This window comes from Bufo gargarizans, chromosome 2, assembly GCF_014858855.1.
Source record: "Bufo gargarizans isolate SCDJY-AF-19 chromosome 2, ASM1485885v1, whole genome shotgun sequence".
NCBI classification, from domain to species: domain Eukaryota; kingdom Metazoa; phylum Chordata; class Amphibia; order Anura; family Bufonidae; genus Bufo; species Bufo gargarizans.
The window spans coordinates 674,448,425-674,470,345 of record NC_058081.1 but is presented as its reverse complement, the minus strand read 5'-3'; the positions used below and the strand labels follow the sequence as shown (position 1 = coordinate 674,470,345).

General features: G+C 44.1%; 1 protein-coding gene across 1 annotated transcript in view; it reads left to right on the top strand.

Annotated features, from left to right (window-relative positions):
- The window catches only part of ZBTB16 (zinc finger and BTB domain containing 16), a 116,073-nt gene that overhangs the window by 39,639 nt on the left and 54,513 nt on the right, over positions 1 to 21,921 (top strand). Inside the window, exon 3 of the mRNA XM_044282283.1 lies at positions 19,624 to 19,721. Coding sequence (XP_044138218.1) covers positions 19,624 to 19,721 — 98 coding nt within the window. The remainder of the gene's footprint in view (positions 1 to 19,623; positions 19,722 to 21,921) is intronic.

Genomic DNA, 21,921 nt, shown 5'->3' with positions numbered 1-21,921 from the left:
ATATTGCCTCTCGACCTATAGGTCACAATGTGGCCTCAGTAAATGTAGTAGACCCCCTTAAGGCGCAGGTTCTCTTGGTTGAGTCAGTCGTTGCTCCCCCACATCCTGACTTTGCAGCCTGGGGAGCACCATCCACTATTTACCCTAATGCTATATACTGACGTACAGTGAAGACAGTGTGATGCAGTAATGAATAGCTTGCGCCGTCAAATGAAGATGTAGGACTATAACAATTACATGAGCATCACAACTCTTGGGTTAAAGATAGCTGCATAATTAGATTACCCAAAATAACCAAGATGAGGCTCCATGGATTTTGCATCACTTCCCACTAAAGTTCTCTCGACACGTTCTTTGTTATCTAATGTTAACTAATTTTCTATAAACTTTATGTAAAGCATAAGTGCAATGTTCTACTATGGTGAAAACTTTCTGTGGCGCCATAAACTTTCCAGAACCAGGTTCCCCTCACGCAATATAGTTGGCAAAAGTGATGGCGTCCACCTCCTTACACTGGAAGACTGTGTATTGGGTGTCCTCCAGAAGAGATTTTGAGGGCCACCCTCTGTCTATACCGGACACATGCACATCAGCCTGGCTGTTGTACATGGAGGACATTACAATCTATTACCAACCATAGGACATAAAGGTCCTTTTACGTAGACAAATCTTTCACCTGAAAGATGCAATCACTTGACAAACCTTCATCTGTCAGGGGTTCGGAGACAGGTTTAAAGTTTCGGCCACCAAGGGCTTTGTACATGAGGTCACCTGAATGATCATACACAATGGTGTAAACCTCTTCAACCACCAAAATAATCCAGTTGTTGTCTTTGGTTGATCACCTCATCAGTGGTAGGCAGTAAATCCACATGTGGAAACTGGGATCTGGGTGTAAATGAGCATCAATCAGCTCATTCAATCCAACCAAGGACGACATCTGCATGGAGTTTGTATGTTCTCGACGTCTTTCCTCTCACACTCCAAATACATTGGAATATAAAATAAATGGCATACTGGCAAACAATTGGCTCCTAAGGAGCTAATGATGTGTCGACTCTCGACCCTCTGGACCATTCCCAGGTCTTAACCAGCCAGAGTAAGGCCTCATGCACACGGCCATTGGGCAGCCGTGGCCGTATTGCGGCCCGCAAATGGCGGGTCGGCAATCCACTGCCTCCGGCCGTGTCCACACCACATCACGGATGCGGACCCATTCACTTGAATGGGTCCGCAATTCCAGAGATGCGGAACGGAGTCACGGAATGGAACACCAGAAGCCCTACAAAGTGGTGTTTCTTTCCGTTGTTCCGCACCATAAAAAAAAATGACATGTCATATTTTTGGTGGTGCGGACAGACCATGGACCCATTCAATGCAATAGGTTGGTGTATTATTTTTTATTTTTGCAAAACTTGGTGGAGACTCCACAAGGGAGACCCAGCTTTCCTAGAAGAAAGGGCTGAATATACATATTTTATTCCGCTCAGTGAGACTTCTCATTTCACTATTCCTGTGAATTGAAAACTGCTCCGGAAGCACACATGAAACCCATGCTAGACGGTTGAAAGGCTCTTGCGCTGCTCAGGTGCTTTCTCTTTCTTATTTTCGGAGCCGATTTTCTACTAATGAGGCGAGTACGTGTGACTGAACTGCAGGTGAGTCATTTCCTTTCTCTTGACCGAAATGTTCCAAGCGTTTCTGAACACTGAAGCCCCCGGAACTGGGGTCGTGTGCCTGTATCTGCAGTTTACAGGCTGTGGTTGATGGAACAGGGTCCCTGTAACGTTAGCATGTGAAGCGTCCTACCTGGCCAAGGCCATAACATCACTAGATTTGCTGAAATTATAGCCACAACTATGATGTCATTAGGTTTGTCAGGTGATGTTGTTTTGTCTATTTTTTTGTTCTGGCGCAAAAGCCAAAACCTCGTAACGGTGAATATAAGAGTCCATCAAGATTTTGTTCTCTGTTTGGGGGGTCATGTCGGCACAGAAATTATTATTCACATATAGGCTCATTTTACAAATAACTTTGTAATACATTTTTTTTTTTTTTTTTTTGTAAACCAGGTGAGACCCATATGTAATACATTTTCATTTAGCTTTTGAGGTGTTATATATTTTTTTTTTTTTTTTTTTTTTTGTCACCTGGAGTATTTTCTGGTTTGAGTGGAAATAAATAGTCCTGTATGCTCTGTGTACTCTGGAGCGCCCCCCCCCCCCCATGACAGCGGCCTGGCTGTGTACTCTGGAGCGCCCCCCCCCCCATATGACAGCGGCCTGGCTGTGAACTCTGGAGCGCCCCCCCCTATGACAGCGGCCTGGCTGTGTACTCTGGAGCGCCCCCCCCCCCCTATGACAGCGGCCTGGCTGTGTACTCTGGAGCGCCCCCCTATGACAGCGGCCTGGCTGTGTACTCTGGAGCACGCCCCCCCTATGACAGCGGCCTGGCTGTGTACTCTGGAGCACGCCCCCCCTATGACGGCGGCCTGGCTGTGTACTCTGGAGCGCCCCCCCCTATGACAGCGGCCTGGCTGTGTACTCTGGAGCGCCCCCCCCTATGACAGCGGCCTGGCTGTGTACTCTGGAGCGCCCCCCTATGACAGCGGCCTGGCTGTGTACTCTGGAGCACGCCCCCCCTATGACAGCGGCCTGGCTGTGTACTCTGGAGCACGCCCCCCTATGACGGCGGCCTGGCTGTGTACTCTGGAGCACGCCCCCCTATGACAGCGGTCTGGCTGTGTACTCTGGAGCACGCCCCCCTATGACAGCGGTCTGGCTGTGTACTCTGGAGCACGCCCCCCTATGACAGCGGTCTGGCTGTGTACTCTGGAGCGCCCCCCTATGACAGCGGCCTGGCTGTGTACTCTGGAGCGCCCCCTATGACAGCGGTCTGGCAGAATGCAGATATAGGGGAACCCTAACATATATTCAGTGAGATTGCCTGACTGTTCAGAAGCTGAAGGAGGAACCGTATATAATAATTTTTAGATTTATTAGCAAAGTCCATTGAAAAAAAAAAAAATGTGATTTTAAAGGTTATTCATGTGAGACTATTCTTAGTTAAACCATGAATTCCTTGTAGAATCTCTGTTCCAGACCTCTCCCCACATGGCTCAGTCAGCCCGTTCAAAGATGGAGCCAGTGGTGGTGTAAAGCAGGGGGGCCGAAATGGACAATCTTACGCTGACAACCATTTTGGTTATCAATGGGCTGAGCACAACGTGTCCCCCTGCTGGGACCCACAGTGATCTGCAATCTGAGATCTAGGCTTCCCTGCAGCGCCACCACAGGATGTATTAAGTATTACACAGGGCCCATACAAATACATGGCTTTTCTATGTAATGAAGCATTGGTCCTCCAGAGCAAGGAGGAGGTGATTCCCCTGTAGGTCCAGATGTATGAGCCCAGAATTTCCTAACAAGTTGCGTGGAAATTAGTTTTCTAATTGGGACAGTCCCTTTAAATTCTTAGTGAACGACTCCTGTTCCCAATTGTTGGGCCTGTCGTCGTGGTTTGGCCCCATTGTTGTAACGGTTCAGTATATTGCACACAAACCGCATAGCGGCTCTTCTCTTTAATGCGCCCAGCGAGGTCCCCTTGTTTATATTGATCCCACTTCATGCAGATGCTAAGAATTAGCCAACGTGATGCTAAGCGCTGGTGTAAAACCCCAGTATTTCAGCTGAAAGCCAGCTCCTGTAATTAGGGGGATGTTGCCGATAAAATTGTTTTTCTCTGCTGGTGCGTAAGTGAAAGGAACTGGTTTAAACCAATAACTGCAGTGTTCTCTCAATCAGCGATGTTAACTGTTAAAGCTGTTCCGAGAAATGAGACTAATTGGGGACTTGTTTTAACCTCTGAAGATCTGGAGAAGATTGGAAACCTTCTTTGGTTTTTCAGGGGTCCGAAATAGTTTTTACTCTTTCAGCACATGGAAGTGAAGATGTAGCAGAGCTGAGATGTCTGTGCACCTGTTAATAGAACAGGTCTAGTACTAGTGTACCTACATCCACGTCAAGTCTATTTTTCATTAACTATTGATAGATGGGTTTTGAAATTAATTTTCAGCTGAGCAGAGTCCGTTGAATACAGAGAACACTCGGAGGGCAAAAAATGAAGACATGAACCAAACACAAATCCTTCATGGACATCTTCATAGAGTGACTTTTTTTTTTTAAGGACCTCAAAAGGACATGGAAATGTGAACGAGGCCTTGCGTTCAGTGTAATGGAGCCCATTACACCATCAGAAGCGGACAGCCAACTACCACATACACATTTGGCCGATTCAACGCACCCGAGTCTCCTCTCTTGACATCATCTGCCTTGAGCTCCCCGTAACATTCGATTGTTGGCTGGTCCTTCTGGGCTGGCCAATGATGGTCTAATGTACTGGGACCATTACACTTTTGGCTTCGCTCTGTTTTAATTGATCGTTCCAGACAAGGACCCAAAGTTGTTTTAGAAAGTAATCTTTTGGGAAGGTGGTCTTCTAAGAGAAGATGGCCTGTCACAGGAAATCTAGGTTGGATAAGGGGCGGTCTTCTAAGAGAAGATGGCCTGTCACAGGAAATCTAGGTTGGATAAGGGGTGGTCTTTTGGAGCCGTTTCATTGTAAGTCAAACTAAGAACTTATCTGAAATGGTAAAAAAAAAACGGTAAAAGGGAAAAAAAAAAGGTATTGTGTTTTTTGTTCCTACTGGTTTAGTCCCAATTTGGATGCATCACGTTACATGCCATTGTCTAGGTCCGTAACTCTTCAAGCTTATAATATGAATGTCACCCAGGCTGGAGGAGGAGGAGGGGAACAGGATTTTTGTTTCTGTTGTATCTAACGATTACCGGTTGACAGAATCACAATTCTAACCGCCCCACACACTAAAGGATTAATTATAGACACAAGAATGGCCGCCGGGCATAAGAGATGAGTTTTCCAGAAGGGGGAAATGTATCAGAGCTTTGCAGATCTCCCCGTCAGGCCAGAAAGAATACAAATGATTACAGTATGCTAATAATTGAATCGCCTGCTGTGTGCGACGACTGAGCTTCCTCTTAATGCTCGCCGCGTAAGTAACGCAGGACGACTTCCAGTCCACAGACGCCATTGTTCGGAGCCTGAGCGCTGCTTTGCCGTCTCGACCTCTGGTATCTTATTAATCTGAGATTTATTTTTCTTCTAGAAATTTTTTGCATTGTAATTAAAAGCGTGGTTTTCATTATATAGATAGATGAGAGATATGTATGAGATATGTGTGTGTATATATATATATTCTATTATTTTTGGGGTCTCCGATAATGAATCAGTATTGGGATCAGGAGACCCTAGTTGTATGTACTATTAGGCCTTACTTACTCTGCTACCCATAGACTTTAAATTGGGGGTGTCACAAACTTGTTGTAGCAGTGTTGTTGCCCTATAACCATTGACATGCCCATCTTCTGAACATCACATGACCACGATGTGCGCTTGGACCCTGCAAGTCCGCATTATGTACTGTGCCACGCAGACTTCCTGCCACTATATTGCAAATGGAAAAGGGGACATGATTTTTTACTAAATTTCATCCATACGTTGTGGAAATTTCAAATCCTTGTCAATTTATGCTGCCTTTACCCTCGGTGCATAAGGGCTCATGCCTGTATTGCGGACCACAAGTGGAGAGTCCACAATACACAAGCACTGGCCACGTCCACTCCATGATGCGGACCCATTGACTTGAATGAGTCCATCATCTGCAAGATACGGCAAAAGATAGGACATGTAAGCCTATCTGAAGCCCACAAACTCTACAAAGCTCTTCCGTGGGCTTCCGATACGTGCCTTCGCACCGCAAAAGTTAAGACATGTCCTGTCTTTTGCCATATCTTGTGGATCGCGGACCCATACAAGTCAGTGGAGCCTGTGCATTGCGGACCGCGATTGGCAGCACGAGCACGGAGCCCTTACATTGGTAGGCATGAGCCCTAAAGGAAAATCTTCTGCAAAATGACAAATTTGTATGTAACGTGTGGATTTGTTGCAGATTTTTGTGTTGCAATCTCCGCCCCATGGGGACCTGCCCCGATATACCCTTTACCCTTTCTAAGGCTGGGTTCACATGCGGATTTGAGGCCAATTTCACGATGTAATCCGCACGGTTTTTACTTGCTGATCTTTACGTGGAATTTTGCTGCGGATTGCAATGCAGATAATGACATTGCGACAAATACAGAAGGCTGCAGACTGGAAAATCCAGAGCGTCCCTGGCATCATTGGGGGTCACTTACCATCAGCGCTATGCCAGTTTCTGGCTACATGTGTTGTTTTTTTGGCGCACAGGCGTTTTTTTGCGCCGTGGTCACCTCTCTGGAATGCTAGAGGCCGGGACATCGGGGGCTGACTAATAAGCGCTACACCAAGCATAAAGCAGTGAAAACTGCTGGAGTCGCTTTTACTCCAGGCGGCCAGAGGTGCGCCTAATTTATGACTAAGCCCTGCGCCTCGTCATGAATTAGGCAATTTCTCTACCAGTGCGGGAGGAAACAAAGACCGCCGTGAAAGTCTTTGATAAATAAATGTCCCCCAATGTAGTTTATCAAATTGGGGGAACGGAACAGGCTGATACCAGTGTGTCAATGGACATTGTCACGCTAGCTTGGTGAATGCAGATGTAGCAGAGCTGAATTAGTTGTTCAGACCCTGGTGTTACAGTAATGTAGTAGGATGGCAGGCAGTCTTGAGTTCCATTGTTTGGCACTGTGATGCCGTAAGCTCAGCTCTGCTACATCAGCATGTTGATAGATGTATAGTATATTAGAAATGTATACATAATTTGCACACTGGGTACAGTAGGCACACGAGCGGCATGGTCGCATCTGTGTAATCCGTTTTACGCGCTCCTTTTATCAGGCCGGCCCTGGCTGGCATCTGACAGGTACATTATATCACATTTAAACCAACTTGGCAAGAATTGGGCATCCAGCTGCCAGCTACTTCCCTGTGATTGCTTTCTCCTCGCCTGTCTCGTTCAGGGCGTGCCCTTTTTTTTTAGTTCTGTATGTTCTAGGCCGGGTTTACTTACCTCTGATGTCAGTATTGGGGGTGCCCTTTGCCCGGATGACCCTGCTGTGCTGTGGATCCTGCTGAAATCTGTCTGAGGTGAAGGATGTTGTGCATGTCGCCCCCGTTATGTGCCGCAGATGGCGGCCGAGGGTCCTGGGTAATTTTCAGAATACTGCCTAGGCGCTTTGTTTTCCGGCCCATGTGGCACAAGCCAATTATTTAGTCATAATCCGGGTAGAATTAGCCGGACACTGTAGGACGATGGATATCTGTATCTCGGAAAGCTGGGTGACCACCAAGAGGGTCTCCATTTGGCATCCAGTGTTCGCTCACTCCTGAATGATCGATCGGATCTCCCCCATCCGGACAGCTGCCTGGTCCTCTCTGCTCTCTTGACCTATGAATTCAAAATACCCCCCCCCCCCCTTTTTATTGTATTTTTCTTGAAACTCAGCTTTGTGCCTTTCCTCCATTACTCCTCCTTCAAATCTATGAATACATTAACAGCAGTGTATTGTCATTTACCTTGTCTACAGGGGATGTCACTATATAGTCTGCCCCCCCCCCCCCCCCCCCCCCGAATGGGCAGTAACACTGTGTAAGCACATAGTTTATTCATGCTTTTCCAGGAGGAATAACCAAGGAATTGCTCGATGCAGGGTTGGAGGAAGTGTTTCAGAATTGATTGTTTTTTAGGAATTAGTATTTTCTACTATGTCGTCGCTCCTGATGTGCGTTTATAGTAGATACTTGTATTTTCCATAAAGCAGCAATTCTGAAGCCTCTTTCCGCTTCACTCTGTATTGTCTTTCCTCTGTTATTCCCACTACAAATTTCAGAACACGTTGACAACTGGTTGTTACCATTTACCCGTGTCAAAGACCTGCGCACATGGCCATCAGTGAGTGGTCAGTGTCAATGTGTAGGAACCCCCCCCCCCCCTCCAGAAATTTCTAGGAGGAATAACAGAGGAAAGACGCAGCATAGATTTCTAAGAAAATATGGTATATTATGGGGAATACAATTATTTGCTCTATCAGACATGACGAGAGATGACAGGTCCGTAAAGGATAGGAAATAAGTGGAACAAAACCATGCTAATCGGCTTCTATAGGCAGCGGCTTTGTACGATCCAGCCCGCCTCGTTCAGCTGGAATTCCTGTTCCGCAGATCACCTGTTCTGCAGATTGCAGAGGGTTATGTTTGACTTCACTCACACCCCAAGGCTAAAGTCACAGGGCCAAGTGCACAATCTTTTTGGCAGTTCTCGGGAAATAAATCCGGATATTTTTACTCATCTGCTTTTAAAGCGGCGCAGCGAGGTTTTATACATTATACATGTGTGTAGGCGCTCACCGCTGTCCGTATAACCTTATATTTATAGCTGGGGATAAATAAAAGGAGAAGGATTCAATAAAAGCCTGTTATTTCTGCAGTACAAAGTTAGAAATGTTTGAGGTCTCAGTTACTTGGCTCACACACGGGGTAATGAATATTTTATAGGAAAGGAAATACTTACACTCCGAGCCTTTTTATAGTCTGGCCTCTCATAATACCGCTAACCTTCCAGAATTGAACGAGGGAGACGGAGCACGGTGAAGGCTCTGCAGCTGATGCCGGAGAGATGTATGATTGTTTTAATGTAACATATGTAGCCATAGGGGGCGTCTAACACGTGTAGGTGCTCAAGCGAAGAACCGGAGTCTGAAGGACCTTTTCTGTGTGGTCTCCACTAGTGTGTACATTTATATGTAATGTATGTGGCCATAGGGAGATGCATGTGTAGGTGCTCAAGAGGAGAACCAGAGTTTGAAGGACCTTTTCTGTGTGGTCTCCAACAGTGGACATTGACCCTAGTTGTGTCCTACTCCTTCTACTCTACTGTTACCTCTGTGCTATTCTACTATACTGCTCGTTCCCATTTCTTTACATCGAATACAATTCTATTCTTTGTACATGGATTTTTATTTTATTTTTTGTTCCTCAAACATCAACAAAGGGCTTTTTTATGTTTTGGATTGTTGACGGGAACAAGACTACGTGGAGAAGACTATATAAACGCTATGCTGATATTGTCCTGGTTGGATTTGACGTTTGGTCTAGCCTATGAGTTCTTAAAAAAATAAATAAAAAAATAATGACATTTTTGGATCCTAAAAGTTTCAAACTAGAAATAAATTCCTGTTTCTATTACTTCTTCTGATTTGGGGTAAAGCGAATAAAAGAAAACCCATACAACTGCACCTCCCCTGTAGGCACGCAACTTTTTGTGCCATGTTTCAATGGTTTGGTAAAGCAAGCGTTCCAATCACAAATGGTTCCCCTCTGCCATTAGGGGAACAAGAGACCGCATGTCCTACCAGGAAAATACAAAACGCCATAGACCAGTACACCAGGCCACCCATCCAGCAATAAGGTTCACAATCCGTTGAGGATAACCCTTCAGTTATCAAGGCTACTTTCCTCTTTAAGTTTGACCTTTTGATAGATAACCACAGTAGCACCTGACCAACAAAGATGTTGAGCTTAGGGGGGGTGAGTTTCATTTCCTTCTCGCCAGAATTTTGGCAAAAATTAAGTCACATTTTGGCGCATTCTGTTTTTGGGTGGGCTTGAAAAATGGGTATAATTTAGTTATCTTGGGTATACAGTGTGCCTTTAAAAAAAAAATGCAAAGAACTATGAAATCCAATAAAGGAGTTATTGTACAAAAACGGGAGTACTGTATCAAATGTAGACAAAAGTATCCTGTTTCAAAAAGCTTACCAGAAATGGAGTTTGGCAACTTTTGTAAAAAAAAATGATCAAATGGGGACATTTTGAAGAATTTTATATTTTTATAGGGAAAAATGCAGGCAGTATGTTATACAGCAGGAGGAGCGGCGTGGATTGATCTATACTTTTATGGGAATAGATTCAGCAAAACCTGGATCTACATCTCTGCTCGTTCTGAGCTTAGGAGTCCAGTGGGCGGTCCTACTCACTGGCTGCTATCTGTAAACTTATTCGGAGACTGCTTTTAGTCACTGAAATAGACCGCCCACTGGACTCCTAAGCCCAGAAAAGGAAGAGATCTAGATCCATAAATTCAGCATGTACTCAATCTTTCTTTTCCCTCCAAACTATCCATCCTCCTGCTCTGGAACGTGTTGCCTGCAATTTGGACTGAATTTACAACATAAAGAGAACCAGTCATCGGGATTTTGTGTATAGAGCTGAGGACATGGACTGCTAGATGGCCGCTAGTACATCCGCAATACCCAGTCCCCATAGCTCTGTGTGCTTTTATTGTGTCCAAAAAAACTATTTGATACATATGCAAATTAATCTGAGATGAGCATTGTCAGAACGCTGGACTCCTCTCAAGCATGGAGGAAACAGGACTCCTCTAAGGTTCATTTACACTCCTATAAAATCGTTTTTTGACACAATAAAAGCACACAGAGCTATGGGGACTGGGTATTGCAGATGTGCTAGCGGTGATCTAGAAGTTCCCTCCGCTCTATACACACAATCCAGGTGACAGGTTCCCTTTAACAGGTTGATAAATAAAAATTCCCTCTAAAATATTTTTTTATTTTTTTTTATAAATGCAGATACATTATTTAGCTATACTTGTGGTATCCTTACCAGTATGGAGGTTTACAATTAGCCTTTCGGCTGCCAACGAGCTTTCCCCGCCAATCCAGTTAATTTGTGCCGTGTTAAGAGTTAAACCGCCCTGATTTATATTTCTCTCAATAGCCCCAGCCCTATAATCTGCTTTCATTTCAATCCGAGCTGTGATTTATAGGGGAGCCTGCTGCTTCTGCTTAGAAATGAGCTGCTAAACATATGCTAGGTTTGACATAAATTTGGAATTTATCACTGTTGTCAAAAACTGCCTGTTGGACAAAGGTGCTTATTAAGGCAATAAATGACCTTAAATAGGTTTCTGTCAGACGTCCTCGGCATTGTTCTGGCTGTGTGTCGTGGAGGGGGGAAAAGTGGCGCTTACACTACCGCATGTAGGGGAATAAAATCCATACCTTGCGCTTTGAAGAAAGTCGTCCCTTGGAGCCGGGAATGGAGATTCGTTTCTGATCTGCACGCGTTTAAGTCTAATTTACGTAAAAAAAATAAATAATAATTAGCAATAATGAAAAAGTAAAACTAAATTGCCATAGCCTTTCCTAGTATTATTTTTTTTTTTTCCATTTTTTTTTTTTAATGCTTATTTTCTTTTTTTCTAAGGTATTAATATTATACTAAATATGATGTAACTGTATCTACCGTAATCTAGATATAAACCTACTTGGACGATTACTGGCAGTCCTGTGGACGCCTCATGATATATTGCGCGAAATGTCACACTCGACTCTGCTACATCTGTATATTGATGGCGTAATAAAGCCACATCTGGAGCCATAATATCGTGCCGCTCTTTGATACTGTTCACTCCCTAATCGCGTGACTTCTAGGGTTACAAAGAAACTTGTTCTGTCTTCTGCAAAAATTTTCGGTTCCAAATATCCGTCCGTGCCGCAAGAGTCGCATAGAGCATCGCTGCCTGCCATGTTTCATCTGCTCCTGCTTACAGACTGAAGCCTGTAACTAGGTATTGATTGGTACGTTACCTCCCGACCTCATGTCTGCTGCTGCCGTATCTGCCTCTGCATCTGTCATGTTCAAGTGCGCAATCCGACTAATCTTGGCAGCAAGGGAATGTGTCCTGAACCCCTCGATAACGCATTGAGATATCCATCGGAGCACGGCCGAGCAGGTTCAGTGGGACTTAGTCAAATGGTAGAATACATGCAGCTTATTTAATGTCGGATTCGTCAAAAAACGCAATTTCTTTTCAAACGAGGCGGCTTATTTAGAAAATTTTAAGAGGAGCTATAACCCCCTCCATTTGAAGACAGACCATCACAATGTAGGGTTACTAGAGCAGGCCCACCTTATCCTTCAGAAGTTGTGGGGTCACCTTTGGTAAAAGAGGAGTCCAGGTTCCAAAACCAGTTTTTAAATAGCCCATTAGTTTAAATGATGGGTTTTTGTGGGGGTCCCCTATTTAGGAACAGAGATGAATGTGACGGCGTCTCATGCATAGACTTGCTGGATCCTCCAGGATTTAAGGTGCAAGTGCCTATTGATTTCAGTAGCTACAGTGTAATACTCTGTTTTTCCTGTGGAGGCACTGCAGGGAAACTGTACTCTTGCAGCCAGATTGCTCCGTAGGTCAAAGCGTGGCCCAGCAGCAGGACATCCCGTGATGGCCTTATTGGAGGAGCCCTTCTAGCAAAAAAAGGGTTGTACAAAGGCCGCAAACCCCTTTACACTTTCCTTGGAGAAATGTGTGTCTGTCCATCTACTTCCTATGTAGATCTATCGCTCCTCTTCCGAGATGTAGTCACTTTATAAGCACAATGCTGTAAGCCAGTAACAAAAGCCAATTTTGGTAAACGGACATTTCCTAGTTTACAGATGGGTGTTTTTATCCACAGAATTTTAGTTTTTTGTATTTTATTTTATTTCGGCTGTACTATGCCATTGCAAATTAAATACAAAAAATGTTCCATTCTGTAGGGGTCAACACAGAGAACCGTGTGGATTGGTAATTTACTGTCAGTTTACTGCTGCTGTAAGGGGTGGTTGGGTGGATCCATGGATCAAGGAGCTGCAAAAATGGACCCATTACAGTAATACAACCGCATACATCTGTCATGAACGGATCCGTTTGTATTATCTGTAACATGGCCAAGACGGATCCGTCATGAACTTCATTGAAAGTCAATGGGAGCCGGATCAGTTGTCAGGACGGATCCGTTAGGCTCAATTCCGTCAAGCGGACAGCAAAACGCTGCAGGTGTTTCGGCGTCTGCCTCCAGAGCGGAATGGAGACGGATTCGGAGGCAAACTGATGCATTCTGAGCAGATCCTTTTCCATTCAGAATGCATTAGGGCAAAACTGATCTTTTTGGGACCGCTTGTGAGAGCCCATGATGGATCTCGCAAACGGAAAGCCAAAACGTGAATGTGAAAGTAGCCTTATATGAAGGGTAACCCTTATAATTAGTATTGAGTGAATTGGGTTTGATTGTATCCGAACCCTATTTGTTCGAAAACTTCCTGGGAATCCCTTGCTAGCTAGTGGAGGAGATTGCTGCCATTACATGAAGTGATCTCCTCCACAGGTATGGAGAGGAGCGATCTCTATGCCATCACTCGTCGCCATACTGTCGGGCGGTTTGCCGGCAGCAGTTCACTATTACACAGCATGATCTGCTGCCGGCAAGCGCTTATTTTTAAGCATGCTTAAGAATCAGATTTGCCCGATGAATGAACGTTTGCCCGTTCATCGCGCAATCTGTGGCAGCATTACCCTGCAAGATGATCGCTAGCGAGTGTGCATGCGAACGCTCTAGCGATTATCAGCCAGTGTAATATAGCCATAAAGTGTATAATTTGGAAAACGTGACCGCGCTATTGTTCTCTGGGTAGGCTGACCTAATGAGGCCCCCAGAAGAACATAGCGTTGATTAGAGTAACATGTGAGGCTCTAATTGACAAGGGGGGGGCTCTCTGGTCTCGGTGATGGTCTGATTGAGAGAGTCAGGTCCAGTTCACACTTCAGTTATCTCCATTGGTCATAGTGGGCTTCATGTTTTTTTGCTTTTTGTCCCGCACCTGGTTTTGGCTCACAATAACTGACTAAAAACTGAAGTGTGAACTTGGCTTTAAGCCAGAGGTATGCCATGCTAGAACATGAGCTCCAGGGAGTTGGGCTTCTTTCACATATGGGTTTTGGCGTTCTGGTTTTGAGATCTGGCAGAAATGGAGATATAGTTCTGTTTTGTCCCTATGCATTCTGAATGGTAAGCGAGCTGTTCAGGAGGACTTCCGTTCCGTCAGCATTCCATTTTTTTGACCGGTCACAAAACCGCTGCAAGCTGCGTTTGTGTCCAGTCATTGTAACGGAACAAATCGGATCCGTCACTAAAAAGAATGTGGTGATGGATACTTTTTTTTTTTTTTTTTTTTAGGATCCTAAATTTTAGATTTTATTTTATTTTTCCCAATTTCACATAATCGCTTCTTAACTGAACAGAAGCATCAAAACGAACCGTTTTGGTCAGGTTTTGCGATCCTCAAACCAAATGCATACGTGAAAGTGTAGCCTAATTAGAATACAAAGAGTGAGTTGGCAAAATTTATATCTAAAAAATCATCTACACGTTTATTTCAATTTGACTAAAATGACATAAATATTCGCATATAGGAAGTGTCCCTTTAATGGCTGTAAGTTTTAGATCCGGATGCGACTCGCTTCTAACGCCACTAACGATGGGCAATTGCCATAAATAAAAAAAAATTTAAGAAGACAAGAAACTAGATTACACTTAAGACTGGTCACAATAGTTAATGAAGGTCGGTGAGAGATACGGTGGTTTCTGTAAAATTATTCATTTACTGACCTTGTCTGGAAGATGTTTGCACACCTTGAAGTAAAGGAGTTTGGACTTTACCTCTCTTATCTCTTCTGTCTTAATTGAGCAACTTTGCACAAAATCAGGTTAAACAAATATAGTAATTGCAGATTTTAAATTGTGTATTTTGAGGGCTCATGGTGCACCAGAAAAGTGTTTGTGAGCACATTGATCCCATGGATATCAGGACTGACCAACTACTCCCAACAGAGATCATCTCCTTCATTGCTGGTTGGAATTGAACCCAAATTATTCTATTGTCTCCCGCTCCCCTCTTTCCCTAAGTGACGCCAAATGTCTTTCTTACCCTTTTTTATATAAAATCCACTGTCAGTTGAACCTTTTCAGCCAAAATGACGACTCTTGGACAGCATTAGGTTCCAGTTAGCATGCACAGATCACTCTTGTGACCTATTAAACTGGAAGATACGGTTTCTTCCATTGCTGCTGCCCCTCTATTTATTAGCATGTATGGAAGAACAATTCCATATGTTCCATTCCTCTAGATGTCATTTTGTATTATTTTTAATCTAAATATATTCACATTTTATGTTTCTAGAATCCTCAGATTTTTCTGATTTTGAAAGCTCCAAATCCACTGTATAGGTGAGGATTATATGATGCAGCTGTCTGCCTGCAGTCACCTCTAGAGGGAGCTGAAGAGCTAACTGCATACTGCTTTATTATGGAGGTCTGTGTACAAATATCTGCAGTAAGCTAGTGGTGGCTGCAGTTGGCTCCCACTGCTAAAGAGATTCAGACATTAATCTACATGGTGTTAAATGGGTGACAAGATCCATCCGTAGTAATAGACACGGAAGCCAGCTCACAGGTAATGGGGGCGTGTTAGAGCTAGCTGAGCTCCTGAGCCTAATAGAAGTGCTCCTACACAGCTTCTGAAGAGCAAAGAAGCGCCTGTATGTCTGCATGGGCTCATGCACACGACCGTAGCGTGTTTTGAGGTCCGCAAATTGCAAATCTGCAAAATACAGATACTGGCCGTGTGCATTCCACATTATGCGGAATGGAACGCCCAGGCCCATACTAGAACAGTCCTATCCTTGTCAATAATGTGGACATGAATTGGACATTTTTGTGAAGGGCACAGAACAGACAAACTGATGCGGACAGCACACGGTGTACTGTGTGCATCTTTTGCGGCCCCATTGAAGTGAATGGGTCTGCACCTGACCCGCAAAAAAATGCTGATTGGATGCGGATGAAGAATATGTTCCCTAGAAGAAAACAAACCTAGTGGGGAAATAAGGGAAGTGAAGTCACTGCACACAGAAGGGAGACACTCCCAGCTTGTGAGAGAAATACATCTAGCTGTGCAAGTTAAACAGGGAATAATATGGCTAAAGAAGATCTTAGGGAAACCCCAGAAAAGACCGGCTTCTTCTCAGTTATGATTCTACAATGAAGCACATCCATTATGCAAACTTTTTTTGAAAACTCAGGTAGACTTTAAGGTCTCGCGCACACGACCCTTTTATTTCCTTGGAGCCACGAACACATCCGTATTTATTCTGGATCCCTGTAGCTGGTCCACTCATTATAGAACATGTACTATTCTTGTCCTAGAATTGGCCTTTCTATTGACGGGATTGAGAAAAATGCAAATGCACAGGGTAGAAGAATTTAGTGGATCCATCATTTGTGGATTGAAATATGGACTCTGCCGTGTGCATGGAGCCTCAAGGAGGCTTATATGGTGACCACTAAATCTGTTTTGCAAACGGTATAACGGTCATGTAAATGTAATTGGTTGATCATGACTGCGAACCCGTTTTCCCTTGATGTCCAGATGTTCTTTGTCAAGATTTGTGGCTTTCCAGAGGAATGCAAGTAACCCTACTCTGTTATCTTGAAGAGGGTGAATTTTCATGTTGCTTAAAAGCTTTAAACGACAAGTTCAGCTCTGCTACATATATATCCACTATAGCAGTTTTGATTCTTATTGCAGGAACGCTTTCCAAATTGTAGCTATTTCCCTAAATCATTAGTGCTTTCTGATTCTTCCCCAGTGGGGCGTTCTAGATCCTAATCTATGATTATTATTCATGGCTCTGCTGCCACTCCAGATAGATCAGTCAGATCTGTCAGCGTAATCTGCGAGGTTTATCAGTTAATTGAGACAAGTAGATCCCGTTATCCTGTTATTTGTTTCCATTTATTGTGCTGATAAACTTCTTTGTCCTTTTGTGAAACCTGTTGTGTCTGCTCTGTTTACCCGCCAGAAGAATAGACGTGAAGAATCTGCTTGGCCAATGCCGGCTGTGCGGTAGGAGCAGATCCAGAGCAGATCTGTCAGCCGAGACTGCAAACCCTTTGTCAGACAGTTGGGCTGCATTCACACACCATTTTCAGAACCAGTAAAGTCTATGGAGATAGACACATGGCTGTGTTTTAAAAAAAAAAAAAAAAATTCTTTTGTATTTTTGTATTTTTTTTTTTTTCTTTAAGAGCAGTGAAAGCATGTCATATACCGTATATTGTGGGTTTTAGTAATTTAGTTGTATTCCCCATAACAATCCAAGAACATCTTTTCATATCACTGTTCCTCTGTTATTCTTAGGGTACTTTCACACTAGCGGTTTTCTTTTCCGGTATACAGTTCCGTCACAGGGGCTCAATACCGGAAAAAAATCCGGATCATTTTTTTCCCCATGCTTTCTGAATGGAGAGCATTCCGTTCAGGATGCATCAGTTCAGTTCCTCTTATGTTTTTTGGCCGCAGTAAATACCGCAGCATGCTGCATTTTTCTCTCCGGGCAAAAATCCTGAACACTTGCTGGAATGCCGGATCCGGCATTAATTTCTATTGAAATGTATCAGTGCCGCATTGACGGATCCGTTCTTCTGGTCTGCGGATGCATAGACCTTTTTTAAATCTATGAAAAAAATAAATACCAGATCAGCTTTTCTGGATGACACTGGAGAGACAGATCCGATATTTCAATGCATTTGTCAGAAGGATCCGCATGCGGATCCGTCTGACAAATGCCATCTGTTTGCGTCCAGAATGCCGGATCCGGCGACTGAACTGCCTGCCGGTATCCTCTGCCACAAGTGTGAAAGTACCCTTACTAGAAATGCATGTATAAATAAATTGACAGTTGGATGATACCAGTTGGGTGGGGTGTCCCTGCACGCTCTCTTAAATTGTCCAGTCAGTGCTCACAATATAAGGGTACAACCATGTTCACTGCGGTGCGGTCCCTAATTAAACTAGGGAGAATAGCACACTTTTTAGTTGGTCTGTCTTGTTACTGGCTGTGCAGCACACCCAGTACAGCACTGTTATTAACAATGCAGACCAACCGAACAAGGCAGTCCCCATTAGCTTAACTAGACCCCGTAGCCGAATTGCAACCGTGACATGACCATGCTGTGTGGTTGTGCCCTAAGACGGTCTAGGGACATACCCCTTTGACAAGGGGGAATAATAACAACAAGTTGACACACTTGTTCAGTACATTTCCGGGGGTGGGAACAGCACAATGCAGAGTTCTAAGAAGAGATGATCCAGAATTATTTCACGTGGAATGCAAGCAGTTACTAAGAAATGTCCGGAGTGGTGGCAGGTCGTCTTTAAGGTGAAAAACGTCAGTTTTCAGTTGCATTTGCTGAACAGAATTTTTTAAAATAATTCCCATTTACAAGATTACCTGGCAGCTGTGATAAGTCTACAGTGCCCAAAGCATCTAAGTTTTGGGGACCTTTTCAGCTGGTTATATGCCAGGGTTTTCAGTTTCACAGAGCGTAGGGTAGGCTGGGTTGAGGGGCTTGTAGGGTGGGCCCTGGTTCATGTTTGGCTGGTGGGCCATGTTCACGGGACGTAGGGTGGGCTGAATTCACGGGGCTTAAGGTGGGCTGGATTCATGGGGTGTGGGGTGGGCCCTTGGAATGATCTCCAACCATTGTTACTTATTTTTCTCTAACCATAAGTAAGATTCTAGGGATCTATGGGCCGTTCTGTTTGCCACCAGTCTGGATGGACATGGATCTGCTGGAGATGTTTTTAGTTTTCCCTTCTTCCTTTTTTAAACTTCGGAAGTTTCAGCGATGTCTGGCAGAGACGCAGGAATTTGTGCCGATCGCTGCCAAGACTTTCTCCTGCAGCAGAGTACACAGTGTTTTGTCACACACACATTACTGCTGCTGCCAGCGATTTGACCTGTTGTTTTTAGAGCTTTTACACTTTTCCTCGTGCTGGTAATATTAACCTAGAATTATTACGTTATGTGCTGTTTGGAGTGTATCGCCTTCTCTCCAAGGTCGTGTGGATGCAGAACAAGTGCATGCTCTTTTAATTATGATTGCTGCCTGTGTAGAAACAAATGAAAGTTTTGCGCGGCCTCGGCAAGGGTGTGTTGTCTGTCTTCATTCTTTCTGCTTAGGGCATCATCTCGCATTCTTTGTAGTCATGTCTTCATGGTTTCGTTTTTGTTATCTGACATGTGATCTTAGCATGTACAAAGTGTAAGAATGTATTTAAAGGGGTTGTCCCATTACAACGACTTGTCCTCTGCCCACAGATTAGAGAGGGTCTGACCACTAGGGCCTGTGGAGAGGTGGTCACACATGCTTTGATGCTCCATTCGGCTCTGTGGGGCAGCCGGAGAAGGCTGAGCGCTTGTACTCTGCTGTCTCTGGAAGTCCCATAGGGTTGAATGGAGCACCGGGCACGCATGCACGTCTGCCGCTCCATTGTGGGACCCCATTAGTTATATCCCCTTTGGCACTTTATATCCTGGGGGTGTGTCCCTTTTTTAATCAGTGCTTCCAGTTGCATTTATTCATTAACGTCTAGCGGGACTGACAAAGGAACAGCACAGCAGAGTTCTAGAAAAAGATGCTCCAGAAGTGTTATTCCTGGGGGTGATGCATGTCAGGATGGATTACAGGTCCTCTTTAATGTTACTCCTCATCCCTCCAGAGACTGGATGTGAAACCTCGGAGCATGGGCGAATATCTGGAAGTCCTAAGAACGTGTTTTTAGTTCTGCCGTCTAGATACTGTATAGGAATTGCTTGTATTTGGTAGATTTTAATTGCAAAGAAATCGCATTTTGACATTTTTGGGTTCTCTTTATTCCTTCTAGGAAGCTGCACAGTGGTATGAAGACGTACGGCTGTGAGCTCTGTGGAAAGAGGTTTCTGGACAGTTTGCGACTTCGAATGCATTTGCTGGCTCATTCAGGTGAGACCTCCTATGTCCATCCTACTGTATTAGCTGTAGTCAGTATGTTACACTCTGCAGGGGGAGTAGATGGAGTTGCTAGAATATGTGCTACCCTGAAAAATCCTAAAGGGAAGAGTCCATACATGAACCTCTCATTTATTTAGACCAGCATTTTTCACACTGGTCCTCAGCCTCTCTGTGCTGCCAGAGAAAGCGCCAAAGTTATGTGGAAGCGCAGGCCTCTACATGAGTTTGACGCGTCGTCCAGCAGGCCATATAACAACCTTTTTAAGGGGTTGTCTCACTTCAGCAAATGGCTTTTATCATGTAGAGAAAGTTAATACAAGGCACTTATGTGTTGTGATTATCCATATTGCTTCCTTTACTGGCTGGATTCATTTTTCCATCACATTATACATTGCATGTTTCATCCGAAGTCTATTCGCTTATCCCTAGTGGTCATGCTTGCACACTATTGGAAAAAGCACCAGCCTATGTGCGGTCGCGCAGTGCCGACGACCAGAGAGATTGGCACTTTTTCCTATAGTGTGCAAGCACGGCCACCGCTGATGGATTGCAGGGTGGTCCTAACCATGGAAATGAGCAGTGTATGTGATGGAAACCTTAATCCAGCCAGCAAAGCAATATGGGCAATCACAATACATTAGTAAGTGCCTTGTATTACCGTACCTTTCTCTACATGGTAAATGCTATTTGCTGAAGTGAGACAACCCCTTTAACTGTAAGCCAGCTCCCTTGAGGCAAGGCAAGGAAAATGATAAATAAGCTGGACCCGATGGCCCTCCCCCTTTTCTCAATACTCTGGAAAAGTGGTGTGAGTTGGCAAAAGTCGCAAATTTTTCTTCACAAATTGCATGCGGAAAAAATTTCAACCTATTTTATTGCATCGGTCCATGCAAGAGTCCTCTTGCATGGCCCGATGCAAGGCAATAAACAAGCACCTATCAACTATCTTAAAGTCCAACAGCACTCATTTAAAGGGTCTTTCGTAATGGTCATTATTACGATTGTTTGCTCAGTTTGCATATTGTCATCAGGCTGCAGGCGTTGCTGACAAACTGTTTTAGGTGCAGCTTGTACAATGTGATTGTGTTCAAGCAGTGTTTTATAGGGTGATTGGTGGTGCCTTCACATGGTCCTGTTATCCGGAGCACTTGCTTCCTGGTTGCTGGCCTGATTCTTGGCCAGTAGTATGCTTTTACATGATTTGGCCTTTCATACCGCCATATACTATCGAGTTGGATGAAAAGCATTGTCCCTGTAAGCAGCTACTTCAGCTTGATAGAGCTAAAGGTGCCCATACACAAAAGAGAAATTGATGGGACTGAGGGACTATATTATGTGTATGAGAACCTCTCAACTGTCCCCAACAGATGTCGGGGAAGGCAGGACATGTTGACTTTCCCAATCCCTTTGTTCTCTGAGATATTTCATGTCTTTGGCTGGCTCAACTTTAGTGTTGATCAGTGAAGTTTTAAAAAAAATCCAGAAAAATGTCTGCCCCCATGATCAATACTTTACTTCCATCAACCACATGTCTAAGAACTTCCGGAAGCATTTACATACATATCTGTAGACCATATTAGCAGCAGTTTATAATCGCCTTCTTTCTATAAATTGCGTACAACAGATTTTGCGGTTCCTTTAAATCCGAGGTTCACATCTGTCAGCCGGGCAGCGCTGGCCTGTCCAACACAGGAAGCTATGCCTCAAATGATATGGTAAATTACACTGTGTCCGAGCTGAAAATGTGCATGCAAGCAGCCAATTTTCACAACAACTAATTGCGGAGATCTTCATGAGTCCAATAATACTGATCATGTGTGGCTTCCGATTCCTGTTGATCATATCGTATTTTGTCACCAAGTTAAATGCTGTATTTCTTCTCCAAATGCAATTTATATATCCGATGCCATTTCTATTATATGCTAACAGTTGATGCGTATCCTAAAGTTCCTCTCTGGTTCCCTTCAGCCTCACAAATATCACGCCCCTTGTAGATCTTGCCAAAAAACTGGAACCCGCCTATTTATTGCATAACTGTAAAACGAAAAAGACTTTCGTCTAAGGATTAGAAATCGCCAAGATGAGTAAGAGAAGTAGGGCACAGCTAACCTATGAGTGGTCATGGAGCTCAGGTCTTGTGCTGGCTTCAAAACCCTACAGGAATACAGTGAATAGTAACCTAACAGGTACG